This window comes from Phyllobates terribilis, unplaced genomic scaffold, assembly GCF_046119375.1.
Source record: "Phyllobates terribilis strain yellow unplaced genomic scaffold, ASM4611937v1 Scaffold_11__3_contigs__length_659146591, whole genome shotgun sequence".
Lineage (NCBI taxonomy): Eukaryota > Metazoa > Chordata > Amphibia > Anura > Dendrobatidae > Phyllobates > Phyllobates terribilis.
In genome coordinates, this window is record NW_027362771.1 from 510,924,433 (window position 1) to 510,939,768 (window position 15,336).

Consider the following 15,336-nt stretch of genomic DNA (forward strand, 5'->3'; position numbering starts at 1 on the left):
GGTTTGATGTATACCAAGGACATCATACTGCATGGGGGAACTGTGGGGGACATCATACTGTTTATGGGTGGTTGTGGGGGCATCATACTGTGTGTGTGTGTGTGAGAATTTACTGTGGGGGCATTATACTGTGTATGGTGGGCTGTGGGGGCATCATACTATATGAGGGGCACAGTGTGGGTGTCATACTAGTGTTGGAGCACTGTGGGAGCCATGAAAGGGGTACCATAATATGTGGGAACACTATTGTGCTTCACTAGGAGAAATATATTTATGTCTGGGCACATATAAAGGACTTCACAAGGTTATGGTACTGACTTAGGATAAAGTAAAAATTGTTATGGCACACTTTGCACACCGCAGTATGTGTGTCTCTTATCTTATATAGTTTGGAGGTGAGGCTTCAGGGTGTAAATGTTGCTGTTCTCCTTAATCTGGCCTTAGTTATTTTTTGCTCCTGTGCCCTTATGTTCCTGAGATATGTTCCCCTCTTACATGTACTGTATATAAATCTAGTCTTTTTTAGCCAGTTTGGCATAGTCCTCAAGAAGACTCCCAAATAGGTGAGATCCACGCCCATTTGGATTTAAAGACTAGATGTATATACAGGGAAGAGGGTGGCCATATCACTGGAACATAGAAGCAAAGGAACAAAATAAAACTGGGGCAGATTTATGAGAACAGTGGCATGTTACACCATATAAAATATATTTCTCTCAAACGACAGGCCTTCTTTAGTTCCACAATTATAATTGCAGCCAAACTATGACCACCACAAGTTTGGACAAAACCATTGTCACCAATATCAGCACTTTTATCATCATCACTATCATTCCACCCGCCAGTGAATCATCATTAGAGATGAGCGTTGTTCTACTCGAACTGTTCGCCAATCTCAAATTCGAGCTGTTTTGGGCGGTGTTCGAGCCGGTCGGCGAACACGAACAATTTGAGAAAAATTCGGCTGTTCGAGGTTATGTTCGATAACTGTTCGTGCACCAAAATCATAACTGGATTTTTTCTCAGTAATGATGAAAATTAATGTTAATACGCAGTTTGAGTGTACAGCGGGGTGGGGGGAGGGGCAGGGGATGGATCTCTGCAGGAACAATGAAGATCTCCATTTTTTTTTCTCTTTCCCGCATTTGCAGTGGGGAGGTGCAATCTGTCAGCCTATCAGCAGCGCACACACGGAGCGAAGTGCTTTTTTTCACACAAGCAAGGGCATGTGTGATTGGCAGTGTATGTCACATGTCCTTGCCCTATAAGACCAAGCCATTTTCCCCGTCGCCACCATTTTCTCACTGCTGCAGCTGCGTGTTAGACGGCACCGCTGTTGCTGTGTGCGCTATACCTTGTTAATTTCAAGCCAATTTTCGCACAAATATACAGATAGCTTGGGAGTAGGGAATAGTTGTGATTGCAGTCCTTTTAAGGACTAGGTTACAGCATTTCCTACGACTTTTATCAGGCAAGTCTGTGCTCTTAAATAGATAGATTGTGGGAGTAAAGACTAATTGTAATTGGAGTCCTTTTCAGGACTAGGTTACATCAGTTCCTATCAGTTTTTGCCAGGCAGGTCTGTGCCAGTGCTGTGCAAGTTTTTTTCACAACATTTGGCTGAATCTAGCAAAGCTAATCCTTTTTGGCCTATTGCAGAGTGTGTTAGTCAGTGGAGTAGCCTATCTGTGTTGCAAGATATACCACCTGTGTATAGAATACCAATTTTTTTACTGCACCTAGTGAAGTAAAATCTTTTGGGCATAGCATCATTCTATTAGTCCATCTATACTGACCTCCATCAGGTTGCAAACTGAATATAATTTTTTTCTGCATCTAGCTCTGAAAAAATATTCAGGCTTCTAGCGGTGTGTGGGACTTGGTCTATTAGTCCATCTATACTGACCTCCATCAGGTTGCAAATTAAAAATAATTTTTTTCTGCATCTAGCTCTGAAAAAATATTTGGGCTTCTAGCAGTGTGTGGGACTTGGTCTATTAGTCCATCTATACTGACCTCCATCAGGTTGCAAATTAAAAATAATTTTTTTCTTCATTTATCTCTGAAAAAATATTTGGGCTTCTAGCAGCGTGTGGGACTTGTTCTATTAGTCCATCTATACTGACCTCCATCAGGTTGCAAATTAAAAATAATTTTTTTCTGCATCTAGCTCTGAAAAAATATTTGGGCTTCTAGCAGTGTGTGGGACTTGGTCTATTAGTCCATCTATACTGACCTCCATCAGGTTGCAAATTAAAAATAATTTTTTTCTTCATTTATCTCTGAAAAAATATTTGGGCTTCTAGCAGCGTGTGGGACTTGTTCTATTAGTCCATCTATACTGACCTCCATCAGGTTGCAAATTAAAAATAATTTTTTTCTGCATCTAGCTCTGAAAAAATATTTGGGCTTCTAGCAGTGTGTGGGACTTGGTCTATTAGTCCATCTATACTGACCTCCATCAGGTTGCAAATTAAAAATAATTTTTTTCTTCATTTATCTCTGAAAAAATATTTGGGCTTCTAGCAGCGTGTGGGACTTGGTCTATTAGTCCATCTATACTGACCTCCATCAGGTTGCAAATTAAAAATAATTTTTTTCTGCATCTAGCTCTGAAAAAATATTTGGGCTTCTAGCAGTGTGTGGGACTTGGTCTATTAGTCCATCTATACTGACCTCCATCAGGTTGCAAATTAAAAATAATTTTTTTCTTCATTTATCTCTGAAAAAATATTTGGGCTTCTAGCAGCGTGTGGGACTTGTTCTATTAGTCCATCTATACTGACCTCCATCAGGTTGCAAATTAAAAATAATTTTTTTCTGCATCTAGCTCTGAAAAAATATTTGGGCTTCTAGCAGTGTGTGGGACTTGGTCTATTAGTCCATCTATACTGACCTCCATCAGGTTGCAAATTGAATAAAAAAATTTTCTGCATCTAGCTCTGAAAAAATATTTGGGCTTCTAGCAGTGTGTGGGACTTGGTCTATTAGTCCATCTATACTGACCTCCATCAGGTTGCAAATTGAATAAAAAATTTTTCTGCATCTAGCTCTGAAAAAATATTTGGGCTTCTAGCGGTGTGTGGGACTTGGTCTATTAGTCCATCTATACTGACCTCCATCAGGTTGCAAATTAAAAATAATTTTTTTCTGCATCTAGCTCTGAAAAAATATTTGGGCTTCTAGCAGTGTGTGGGACTTGGTCTATTAGTCCATCTATACTGACCTCCATCAGGTTGCAAATTAAAAATAATTTTTTTCTTCATTTATCTCTGAAAAAATATTTGGGCTTCTAGCAGCGTGTGGGACTTGTTCTATTAGTCCATCTATACTGACCTCCATCAGGTTGCAAATTAAAAATAATTTTTTTCTGCATCTAGCCCAGCCAATAGTTTTGGCCTAATACCACAGTTTGGCCACTCAGCTCTGCTCGGTTACCATCCATTGTTTTTTTGTGCAAACAACTCCAGAGTTGTGAATTAGTTAACCACCAAAATGAGTGGAAAAAGGCCTGCTGCTGGTGGAAAGGGGAATAGGCGTGTTGGGAAGGGGAAAAAAGGTTGTGTCCGTGGGGTAGGTGCAGAAGAAAGACCATCTTCCAGCCAAACTAAAATGTCTACTTCTTTTAGCGGACAATGTGATAAGATCCCTTTCTTACGGCCACGCCAATCGCTACAAATTCCAGATGAGGCACAAAAACAGCAGGTGCTTCAACGGATATCAAGTGCTCCTTTAAGTGGGCTCTCCTCCACATCAACTTCAACATCACAAATACTCCAGTCCTCAAAGGTGTCACCCAAATCGCACTTGCTTCCTCACAGCTCCCAAATCTCCAGCTGCCCGTCTGAGTATGAGGTAGAACAGATGGTTGAGTCTGCAGAGCTGTTTACTCATACTATAGCCTGGGAATCAGAGGTCGACTCCAGCGCTTCTGTGAATCCAGACGAGGAAATGATCTGCACTGATGCCCAGAATCTTTATGAGTCGGATCCAGGACGAGACGCAGAAGGTTCTGACCATAATGTAGACCCTCATTCCCAAACTGTAACTCCTGTTGGTGGAGACAATGAGGAAGACGATGATAAGACTCAAATACCTGATTGGAGCGACAACTTTAGTTTTTTGTCAGGGCAGGAACAGGTTGGCTCTGAGGACGACGGGTGTGATAACGCACAGGGTGATGATGATGAGGTCGGAGATCCCACTTACTGTCAACCCACAGTCAGCCAAGAGATGAGGTCAGCAGAGGAGGTGGAGGAAGATGCTAGTGACGACGAGGTCTGGTTGCGCCTTCCTGGACAGAGACGTAGTACTGGAAGCACGTCAACAACTGCATCCTCAAACACAACTCTGCCTCTCACCACAAGTCGTGGTGGCTCTTCAGGTCGCATGGGTGCTAAGCCTTGCATAGCCTGGGCATTTTTTCAGATCGATAAAGATGACCCAACTCGTGTTATCTGTAACATTTGTCAGCAAAAGCTAAGTAGAGGCCAAAAAATACATAGTTTGAGTACTTCATGCATGAACCGGCACATGGACATGAAGCATAAGTTGCAGTGGGAAGCTCAGTGTGCTACAATGCGGCCTAGCCGGCCGGGCCAATCACCGTCTGCCATATCTTGTGCATCCGCGGCCTCTTCATCCTCTGTGACTGGGGGGACAGCAGTCACACCTGTTTTGGGGCGCAGACCTGCCACCTCTTTAGCCGCAACAGCCAGCGTGATTGGCAGGTCATCATTTTCTTTGGAGGTGGTAACACCAGCTGGTGTTGAGTGCTGTCCGACATCGATAGCACCACCTTTGGATCAAGGCAACCTAACATGTCCGCCTGCATCTTCCTCACAGACCGGCAGTTTGCCGGGGACACCCTTATCAACCCCGTCTAAGCACAATAGCCAGCCCTCGGTCCCTCAGATGTGGACAAGTAAAAGACCATTTCCTCCTAGCCATGAGAAAGCTAAGAGGTTGAATTTCACCATCTGCAAGCTCTTGGCTACAGAAATGCTGCCTTTCCGCCTGGTGGACACAGAGGATTTTCGAGACCTTATGTCCGTCGCAGTGCCCCAGTACCAGATGCCCAGTCGGCACTACTTCTCAAAGAAAGGTGTGCCTGCGCTCCACCAGCATGTCGCACACAACATCACCGCTTCTTTGAGAAACTCTGTGTGTGACAGGGTGCATTTCACCACAGACACTTGGACGAGTAGGCATGGACAGGGGCGTTACATGTCGCTGACTGGGCACTGGGTAACTATGGTGACAGCAGGACAAGGGGCTGCTGTCCAAGTCTTGCCGTCCCCACGAGTTGTGCGTCAATCCTCTTTATGTCAAAGTTCCTCCACTGCTTCTGCCTCCTCAACCTCCTCTCGGTCTTCCACCTGCACCCAAAGCCTGTCTGGTCATGCCACAAGCTTTCTAACTGCGCAGAAGGGATCCTGCACACCTCCTTACTATGCTGGCAGTAGGGCTCAACGTCATCAGGCGGTTTTTACATTGAAATGTCTGGGAAATGTGAGTCACACAGCTGAGGAGTTGTGGTCAGCTCTGGAGAACCAATTTCATGAATGGTTGTCTCCACTGGACCTGAAACCAGGGAAGGCCGTGTGCGACAATGCTGCAAACCTGGGTGCGGCCCTTCGCCGGGGCAATGTCACACACGTGCCTTGTATGGCTCACGTGTTGAACCTGGTTGTCCAGCAATTTTTAGCCCACTATCCCAGACTAGATGGCCTTCTGCAGAGGGCACGGTCGCTGTGTGCTCACTTCCGCCGTTCGCATCCCGCAGCTCAGCGACTTACATCTCTACAGAAGTCGTTGGGCCTGCCACTTCACCGGCTAAAATGCGATGTGCCTACCCGGTGGAATTCAACTCTGCACATGTTGCAGCGACTGTGGCAGCACCGACAAGCCCTGGTGCAATACGTTCTGACGTATAGCCTGGGCCAACGAGATTCAGAGGTGGGGCAAATCACGCTGGAGGAGTGGTCTCAGATCAGGAACCTATGCACCCTTCTGCACAGTTTTGAAATGGCGACGAAGATGTTTAGTGCTGACGATGCCATTATCAGCATGACTATTCCGGTGATTTACATGCTGGAGCACATGTTAAACAGAATTCGGAGTCAGGTGGTGGCACAAGAGGAGGTGGAGGAAGTAGAGGAGGAGGAGTTGTATGCGGAAGGGCTAACATCTGCAAGGTCCAGACGGTCGGCAGCACCAAGGCGGCAGGCATGTGAGGGTGGGGGAGATGGTTTTACCAGGGCGCATGGTAGCAGCCAAACTAGTGAGGAAGGTGCAGGAGCCCAGGAAGAAGTGGAGGACGAACTGATGGAAGACTCATCAGATGAGGGAGACCTTGATCACATTTCTGTTGTGCGAGGTTGGGGGGAGAGGACAGAGGAAGGAAGCATGATTGTTACCTCGCCACCAACACAACAGGGACTTGGTGCTCCTGGATGCGCAACACACATGAGTGCCTTCTTGCTGCACTACCTGCAACATGACCCTCGAATTGTGAGAATTAGAAATAATCCTGACTACTGGGTTGCCACACTGTTAGATCCCCGGTACAAAAGTAAATTTGCAGAAATTATTCCTGCCATAGAAAGGGATGCACGCATGCAGGAGTATCAGCAGAGACTGTTGCAGAATCTTACATGTGCTTTTCCACAAAATACCAGTGGTGCACGTAGTGAATCTCACAGTTCCAACTTGCCAACCGTGGGACCGTCAAGTGTTCAGCACTCAAACCGTAACAGAACCACAGTATCTGCTGGTAACATCAATTTTGCGGAATCATTTCACCACTTTTTTAGCCCATCCTTTGCAAGGCCACAGGAGACAAGAAGTCTGACACATAGTCAACGCCTAGAGACGATGGTACAGGAGTATCTCCAAGTAAACATTGAAGCCACGACTGTGTCACTGGACCCTTGCTCTTTTTGGGCTTCCAATCTGGATAAATGGCCGGAGCTAGCCACTTACGCCTTGGAGATCTTGTCATGCCCCGCAGCCAGCGTTCTGTCTGAACGTGTGTTCAGCGCTGCTGGTGGTGTGCTGACAGATAAGCGCACGCGGCTCTCCACTGATAATGTAGACAGACTCACGTTCATAAAGATGAACAAATCATGGATCCGAAACGACTTTTCTACCCCTGTGTCATCCTGGGGAGAGTAAAAGCTTGATGATTGGTTAAAATCACCCTACCAACCGTTTTAAGCTTTCAAATTACTAATCATGTTTATCTGTATCTTGACTGGAAAATAATTTGGGCTTTGTAGCAGTGTGCAGCACTGATCCTATTAGGCCATCTATAATAAGCTTCACCAGATTTAAAATTAAAAATAATTTTTAGCTGCATCTAGCCCGGAAAATAAATTTGGGGCTCCGAGATGCGCAAGACACATAAGTGCCTTCTTGCTGCACTACCTGCAGCATGACCCTCATATTGTCAGAATTCGAAGTAATCATGACTATTGGGTTGCCACACTCTTAGATCCCCCAAACTTTTCGATCAACCTTTTCATTTTAATAAAGACCAAAAAAATGGTCATTTTTGAAATTATAAGCATTAGCAGGTTGTTAGAAACTGAAATCAAACAGTTTTCAACTCAAAACTTTATTCTAGGTGATGTTACATTTTCACATAGGACCCCTTGTTCGAAAGGAGCTTCTGAACTCTCTCGTCCATTGAATTTGTCAGGTTTTGGATGGTTTCTGCTTCAATTGTTTTGCATGAGGACAGAATACCCTCCCAGAGCTGTTGCTTAGATGTGAACTGCCTCCCGCCATCATAGACACTCCTTTTAATGATGCTCCAAAGGTTCTGAATGGGGTAGAGGTCAGGGGAGCATGGGGGTCACACCATAAGTTTGTCCCCTTTTATGCCCATATCAGCCAGAGATGCAGATGTTTTATGTGCAGCATGAGATGGTGCATTATCATGCAGAAAAATGATCTTGCTGTGAAATACACGGTTCTTCTTCTTGAACCATGGCAGGAAGTGCTGTTTGAGAAAATCCACATACATTATGGAGTTCATCTTTAGCGCCTTCAGGGATCCTAAAGGGGCCGACAATCTCTCTCCCCATGATTCCAGCCCAAAACATTACTCCACCTCCTCCTTGTTGGCGCTGTAGCCGTGTTTGCGTGGGGTGTCCATCAACCAGCCATCCTCCACTCCATTCATCTGGACCATCGAGCGCTGCACGGCACTCATCCGTGAACAAAACAGTTTTGAAATCAGTCTTCATGTAATGTTTGGCCCACTGGAGCCGTTTCTGCTTGTGTGAAGTGGATAGAGGAGGTCGACAGGATGGCATATGCACAGCTGCAAACCTCTGAAGGACCCTGCATCTTGTTGTTCGGGGGACGTTGGAGGCACAAGCAGCTTCAAAAACTTGTCTGCTGCTATGACAAGGCTTTTTTGCCGCTGCTGTTTCAACCTGACGTAATTGCCTGTAGGAAAGAGTCCTCAATTTGCCCTTATCAGCACGCACACGTGTGTACTGTGAATCAGCTACATACTTCTTGATTGCCAAGACACTTCATCCTGATCATCGCACAATGTTGATTGTAGTCATGCCTTGACCTAAACACTCCACAATTTGTTGCTTCTCAGCAGCCGACACATCCTTTTTCTTTCCCATTTTGGCAGAAAATGTAGGCTGCTTAATAATGTGAGAGAGCCTTCTTAAGTAGTCTTGCCTTTCATTGGACACACCTGCCAAACTAATTAGCACAGGTGTCTGCAATTGCTTACAGTGATATAAAGAGCCCTGACACACATCACCATCAATGAGTTTAACTGACAAACAAACAAATTCTTCCCTTATCACTCCTAAACACTTTTTGCATAATAATTTGGAACGCGGTGTACATGTGCTTTTCCACAAAACACCAGTGGTTCACGTAGTGAATCTTACAGTTCTAACTTGCAAACCGTGGTCTGTATGGAATTGTTCAATAAAGGGCCCAAAATTAAGATAACATAGATGGGAGAGGTCTGTATGAATAGGAATTCCTAAGCATTTGATACCCTGTGAGGGCCAGGCAAAGGGAAAGTTGGACTGGATGGAATCCTATATGGATTTAGGGAGGGAGACATCGAGGGCCTCAGACTTCGCTGCATTGATTTTAAAATTTTACCATGTAACAAAGTGATCTATTTCAGCCATAACAGCAGGGATGGATATATGTGATTGAGTGATATATACTAGGACATCATCAGCAAATAGAGAGCACTTGTACTCGGTGCCTCCCACCTCAATCCACCTAATATTGGGGTTATGGCGAATTGATGAGAGCAGGTGCTCCGTCACTAGGATGTATAAGAGAGGGGACAGAGGACATCCCTGCCTTGTCCCATTGGTGATTGTGAAAGGTGATGAAAATGTTCTGACGCACCCCCTGGGCCTTGGGACACCCGGAGCCGGACCCTTTTTGGTGGATGCTGGTGGTTGTAGTCTTCGTGGCGGCGATCCGGTTCCGTGGCTCAGGGCGGTCAAACCAGTGGCGGAACTATTTATGTGGTTTTGATGTTTAAATGTCCGACTACGCCACCCGTGGATTGCGGTCAGAGTGAACCGCCGCTACAGGGCAGACCGCTAAGGCTGGTGTTGTGGGTGCAGCAGAGCGTAGCATAACTCCCCACGGGAGGAGTATAGCCTCAGGGCAGTGTATGCGGAGGATGGGGGTGATGGTGCAGGGCAGCAGCAGTAACGACACGGAGTCAGTGATGCAGTTCAGGGCCTTTACTCACAGTTCTTATTATCCAGACCACGTCTGCAGGTAACGGCTGCCCACGTCGTACTGTGCTCACCAGGTGAGGGGCTCAGACAACTCCCAGATAACTTTGGAGCGCTTCACAGGACCCCCTTTGTGTGTCCTTTGTCTGGCCTTTCTTACCAACACTTCTGTCCGGCTGCCTCGGGCCTCCTCTTGGTAAACTTGGCGCCAGTTTCCCTGACCCTATGTGGTGCCTTCCTAGCGGGTGGAGCAAGGGGCTGCGCCACATAAAATGTCAGAGCCTCCGGTTTCTAGCTGAGGGTCGTTTCCTGCCTCCACTAGTTCGGGGACCGGTCTCCCCCTTTGGCCTGACCCCTCCACGCAGGTGGATTCGGGCGTGCGGTGGCGACTCGCCCGTCCGCACCCCTGGGATCCCTTCATTCCTCGTTCCTGGAGCCTTCTCCGCTCCTCTTCCTTCCTTCTCCCTCTTGCAGGCCTGGGCCTCTGTTACTAGGCCCGCCTCCGGAGCAGAGCTCATGCAGAGCCCCTGCTCCCTGCCACTTCTGCTCAGACTTCTCTGCACTGAACTAAGATGGTGCCCACCTTTTATACTCCCTTCTCAATGCACCCAGGAACTGCTTCCTCCCTGCTCCTGCACTGCAGGGTTCCCCTTCCTCAGTGTTCCCTCCCCCCACTCCAGCCAGGGACAGGGACTGTCGTGCCCATCTCAGGGGCATATTGGTCGCCCTGCCCCACGGCAATGTGGTGTAATGCATGCAGGTGTCGGGTCCTGATCCACACTCCATCCTTATCTGAGAGTGAGATATCACACCTCTGGGTGAGGTGCAATACGTCTGTAGCAACCGAGCCCTCGGTGCTACAGTTCCATTTATCTTCAGCCTAGGTGACGTATTGTGATACAGGGCCGTGATTTTGGCTATAAAAGGGTCCCCTAGACCCCTACCCCAAGCTTTTTAAGAGAATCATATATGGCGTGCCAGGAGACTCTATGGAATGCTTTCTCAGCATCCAACGAGAGTATCTACTTACAAATTTTTAACTGCATCTAGCCCAGGAAATACTTTGTGCCTAGTAGCAGTGTCTGCTAGTCAGCGGATTATCCCGGCTGTTAAGCAAGCTACACCACCTGTAGTTTGGACACTTAATTTTTTCAAAGGAAATGCTTCGGGACCACGGGATACTTAGTGAAGAGCATCAGGAGGCACCCCAAGGCATAGGGGCTGGGACTGGCACTAGGATGCCTTGCGGTGGACAGCCGAGCTCGATCCTTATAAAAGCTTTTTAACTGCAGCAGCTTTAGTGGACGCTACTGGAGCTGGAATTACGCGGCTGCTGGCATGAGACTTGCCCTCCAATAGATCCTTGTAAATGGATTTAAAGTGTATTCATTCAAATTAGAGGGACAATTTAAATTAAAAAGCTTAGAGCTGCCTCCACCACAGGGGGGCTCTCTCGACCCACCAGCGGACAGGCACCAGTATTGGGAGAGGGGGGCTGGCCGTCAGGGTTCACCGCGGCTCTGGCACAAACCCGGCGACACGGAGGTGGCACGGGCAGGAGCGGACTGGCCGTCTCGGCTTCTCACTTTTTGGATTTTAGAAGGGCATGACATGCCTATATCTGTGTCTCCCCCTCCTTTTACTCCTCCACCTCTTTTCTTTTCGCATGACTATATGTACTTGTCACTTTTCCATGTGTTAGTTGTGTCTTCTGAGCAGTTTGTCAGCTTTTGGACACCTTTGAAGGTGTTTTCTATGTGTTTCTATGTGTTTTTGTTTGCCTGCCATTGGTTTTAACGGTGTTCGAAGGTGTTCGACGAACAGTTCGACGAACAGTTCGGCGAACACACGGGTGTTCGACGAACCGAACCGAACTCGAACACTACGGGGGTGGCTCAACACTAATCATCATCATCCACTGGGGTGGACACAGACTGAAGAGGACCCCTGTGCAAGAACAAAACATGGGCCCTTTGCAGTCCAATAACCCATCATTATGCACAATTCCACCTGCTTTGGAGATGAAGGTGGGCCACCTTACCTCTTGAGCCACTGTGCGGCTGCATAGGTAGCACCAATGGTGTGTCTGCCCCTGATCATGCATATCTATAATATACTTACCTTGTAATTGTAGCGCCCCGAGGGTTCGGCTGCTACAGGGGTATTGCACCTCTGCCAGAGGTGTGGTATTCCACTCCCGGGTAAGGATGGAGTATGGACCAGGGCTCAGTTAGCTGCATACAGCACACTCACCCCATTTCCGAGGGACAGCTCGACGGTGCTCCCACTAGACAGAAGTGCAGGCACGACAGCATCTGTCCCTGGCTGGAGTGGGGAGGGGGGTGGAACACCCAGTGCTGTAGGGGCAGATAGGGGTTGGTTCCTGAGCATAGGAAGGAGCCCATTGGTTGCTGGTCACCTGGGCTCATGGCTAGAGGGAGGTATAAAAAGTGGGCACCATCTTAGATCTGGGTTCAGTTCAGTCTGTGGAGAGAGTGGAGAAGACAGGGAGTAGAGGCTCTGTAGGAGCTCTACTCCAGGAGGGCCTAGTGAGAGGCCGAGGAGGAGGTGAAGGGGAGCTGTGGTGTCACCTCAGCCCAGCTCCACGAGAAGGGAGGAGAAGAAGGAACAGGAAAGACGGAGGAGAGACAGAGAAGCAGAAGGGCTCAGGAACAAGAAGGCAGAAGGGACCCTAAGAACCCACAAGAATACAGGGTGAAGGGTCAGGCAGATTAAGGGTGCCGGATCCCAAGTTGGTGGAGGAGAAACTACCCTCAGCCAAAGACCGGAGGTCGTGATCATTTATTGATGCGACACCTCATCAAACCTGCTAGGAAGGCACCATATAGGACAGCGGAGGACGGGGCCCACGTTTAACCGCACAAGTCCGCGGCAGCTGGACAAAAGTGGGTCACTGGTGAGGCAGGCCAGAGGAAGGACAAAAGGGGGTCCTGTGCCATACTCCTGAGCTGCCTGGGAGTTGACTGAGCCCCTCACCTGGTGGACGCCGCACGGCTCGGGCAGTCATTCCCTGCAGAAGTGACTTGGATATTAACCGTGAGTAAAGACCCTGGACTGCAGTACATTGTCTGTGTGCTTTTTCGCTCCTCCGGCACTACCGGTACTGGGACTCTCACCACCATCACTCCCACCATCCACTACACTGCCCTGGGGCCGCACTCTTCCTGTGGGGAGTCACACCATCCCAGCTGCATACATCATCGGCCCCAGTGGTCTGCCCTGCAGCGGCGGTTCCTAATAACCGCAATCCACGGGTGGCGTAGTCGGACATCTCTTAAAACATCTAAAAGAATGCCACTGGTCTGACCACCCTGAGCCACGGGACCGGGTTGCCAGTACTACCCCCGTCGTCTCCCTATTGCCCGGTTCCGAGTACCCCACGGCCCAGGGGGCGAGTCATAATGTCTTCACATCCTGTTCCGTCCAGATGTGTCCGGATCCCAGAATTCCAAGCGGCAGAAGTTCGTCGACCGCCATATTGGGACACCCAAGTGATGGGTGTCTCAATATGGAAACCGCTGGTGGTACCAGCCTCTTGCGCGGTACCACCAGCGGAACACCGTAGCGAACACACAGTATACGCCGCCGTAATCAGCCAAATGATTCACTGACCACTGCCATCTTTGTACAGGAGGAGCGTATGTGCAGTTTTAATGTGACCGCCGCTATCTGCCTGCACAAAGACGGTCTGGGGTGAGTGCACATAGGAAAGAGATGACACACAGGGGGAGACAGCTCAAACGAGAGAACACATGAGGGAAGAAGACAGCACAGGGGTGGAGAGAGATTAAACAAGGGGGAGAGCACATGGGGTACACAGGTCAAAGAAGAGATCATATGAGAGGAGAAGACAGCAGATGGGGGAGAGAGAAAGCGCACAGGGGGGAGAGAGACCGAGCACAGGGGGGGAGACAGCTCAAAAGGGACAGCACATGAGGGGAGAACACAGCACAGGAAGTAGAGAGACAGCAGACAAGGGGGATAGCACATGGAGTAGACAGGTCAAAGAAGAACACAGACGGGAGAAGTCAGCACATGGAGGAAAGAGAGAGTGGATAGGTGGGTGAGCACATGGGGGGGAGAGATTCTCAATGCTGCAAAGCCTGCCCCCATCGTGACATTACTGCCCTATCGATGCAATACCATCGGGCCTCCATCTAGTGTAACATAAATGCCTACCATCATATTTACTACCTGAGGTGAATCCATTAAGGGGTTTTCCATCTTAAACTTATTACCTGTGCACTGGAAACATGATAATTGTCAGATCATGTAGTTTCCAGCATTAGTCTCCAAAACTGGGAACTTATGTTGCCTGTTTACCCCTAGTTCTTCACTGATCGCAAGACCATGGTCCAGAGGAGATCAGTGGTGCAATAATAGACATGTATGTGCCTTGCTCTACTACTCAAACCTATGATACTGATGATGACAGCAAAGCTCAGCCTCCCTTTAGTGATCACTATTTGCAAAAGAAAAATAAATTCCGCTGATCCATCACATATGAGAACAGTGACATTTCTCTGTAGCCCAGTTAGGGTAGGTTCCCATATAAAGTGCTCTTTATCAAGCACTACACAAAAAAAATGGATTCCAACAGGAACGCTGATGTAGCTTTGAAGTAGCCATTCACTTAGAGGGGTTGTCCACTACTCTTAAGTATATTGATGGCCTTATTGGCCTATCCTTAGGATAAGTCTCCAATATCAGACTAGTGGGGTTGCAAAATTCGGCACCTCCAACAGTGCTGGTCGGATGTGATCAGCAACGGAGTTGCACAGCACTAGTCCATCAACTGTATAGTGGCTGTAGCAGGATACAGGAGATCTAATCCCATTCATTCGAATAAGGGTGGATGTGCAGTACTTTACTGTCAGAGCTATGCTGTGCAGCTCCGCAACTGATCACATCTGGCCAGCACCGGGAACATCTGATCAGTGGGGGTGTTGAATGTGGCACCACCACCCATCTTGAAGACCTATCCTATGGATAGTCCATCAATATTAAAAGTAGTGGACAACCCTTTTATGTAAAGCTGACTGAGTCACTGTCGACCTGGCAGTATTCATCTTTTTCGGAACGTAGAAAACAAGGCTATGTCGGAGTTCTCGTCAGAATCCAGTTTTTCGGGTATTCTAGAAGATAACCCGACATAGGGCTTGACAGAGAGCATAAAATTAGTGTGAACTGAGCCTTGGTCATCATGCATATTATTTAACTTAATAAGGTGGTCATTGCAATCTTAGATCAGACTGTTCTTATATCAGGAAGCTATTCTAATGGTTTTCTAATATAGAGACTATAGTTGTAGTTACTCACTTTGCCTATAACATTATGGAGAGCCTCAAATCCTCCATTCACAGGGAAGACGTGGTCCTTGCTGTCAGCTATCCGAGCCAGCTACGTACACAAGAGGAAAAGAGGAGTCAATGATGCAACCGATAAGGAATCACATTACTGCACATTGTAGACTGGAGAGATATTTTATTGATAAACTATTCATAACATTCTTTGTCATCCATTTACAAAAAAAATCATCATTTTGCAATATCCAATTAAATATGATATA

General features: G+C 47.5%; 1 protein-coding gene across 1 annotated transcript in view; it reads right to left on the minus strand.

The window, feature by feature from the left end:
* ANTXR1 (ANTXR cell adhesion molecule 1) overlaps window positions 1-15,336 on the minus strand; it is a 214,380-nt gene that overhangs the window by 113,564 nt on the left and 85,480 nt on the right. Inside the window, exon 8 of the mRNA XM_073653634.1 lies at window positions 15,087-15,167. Within this exon, the coding sequence (XP_073509735.1) occupies window positions 15,087-15,167 (81 nt within the window). The remainder of the gene's footprint in view (window positions 1-15,086; window positions 15,168-15,336) is intronic.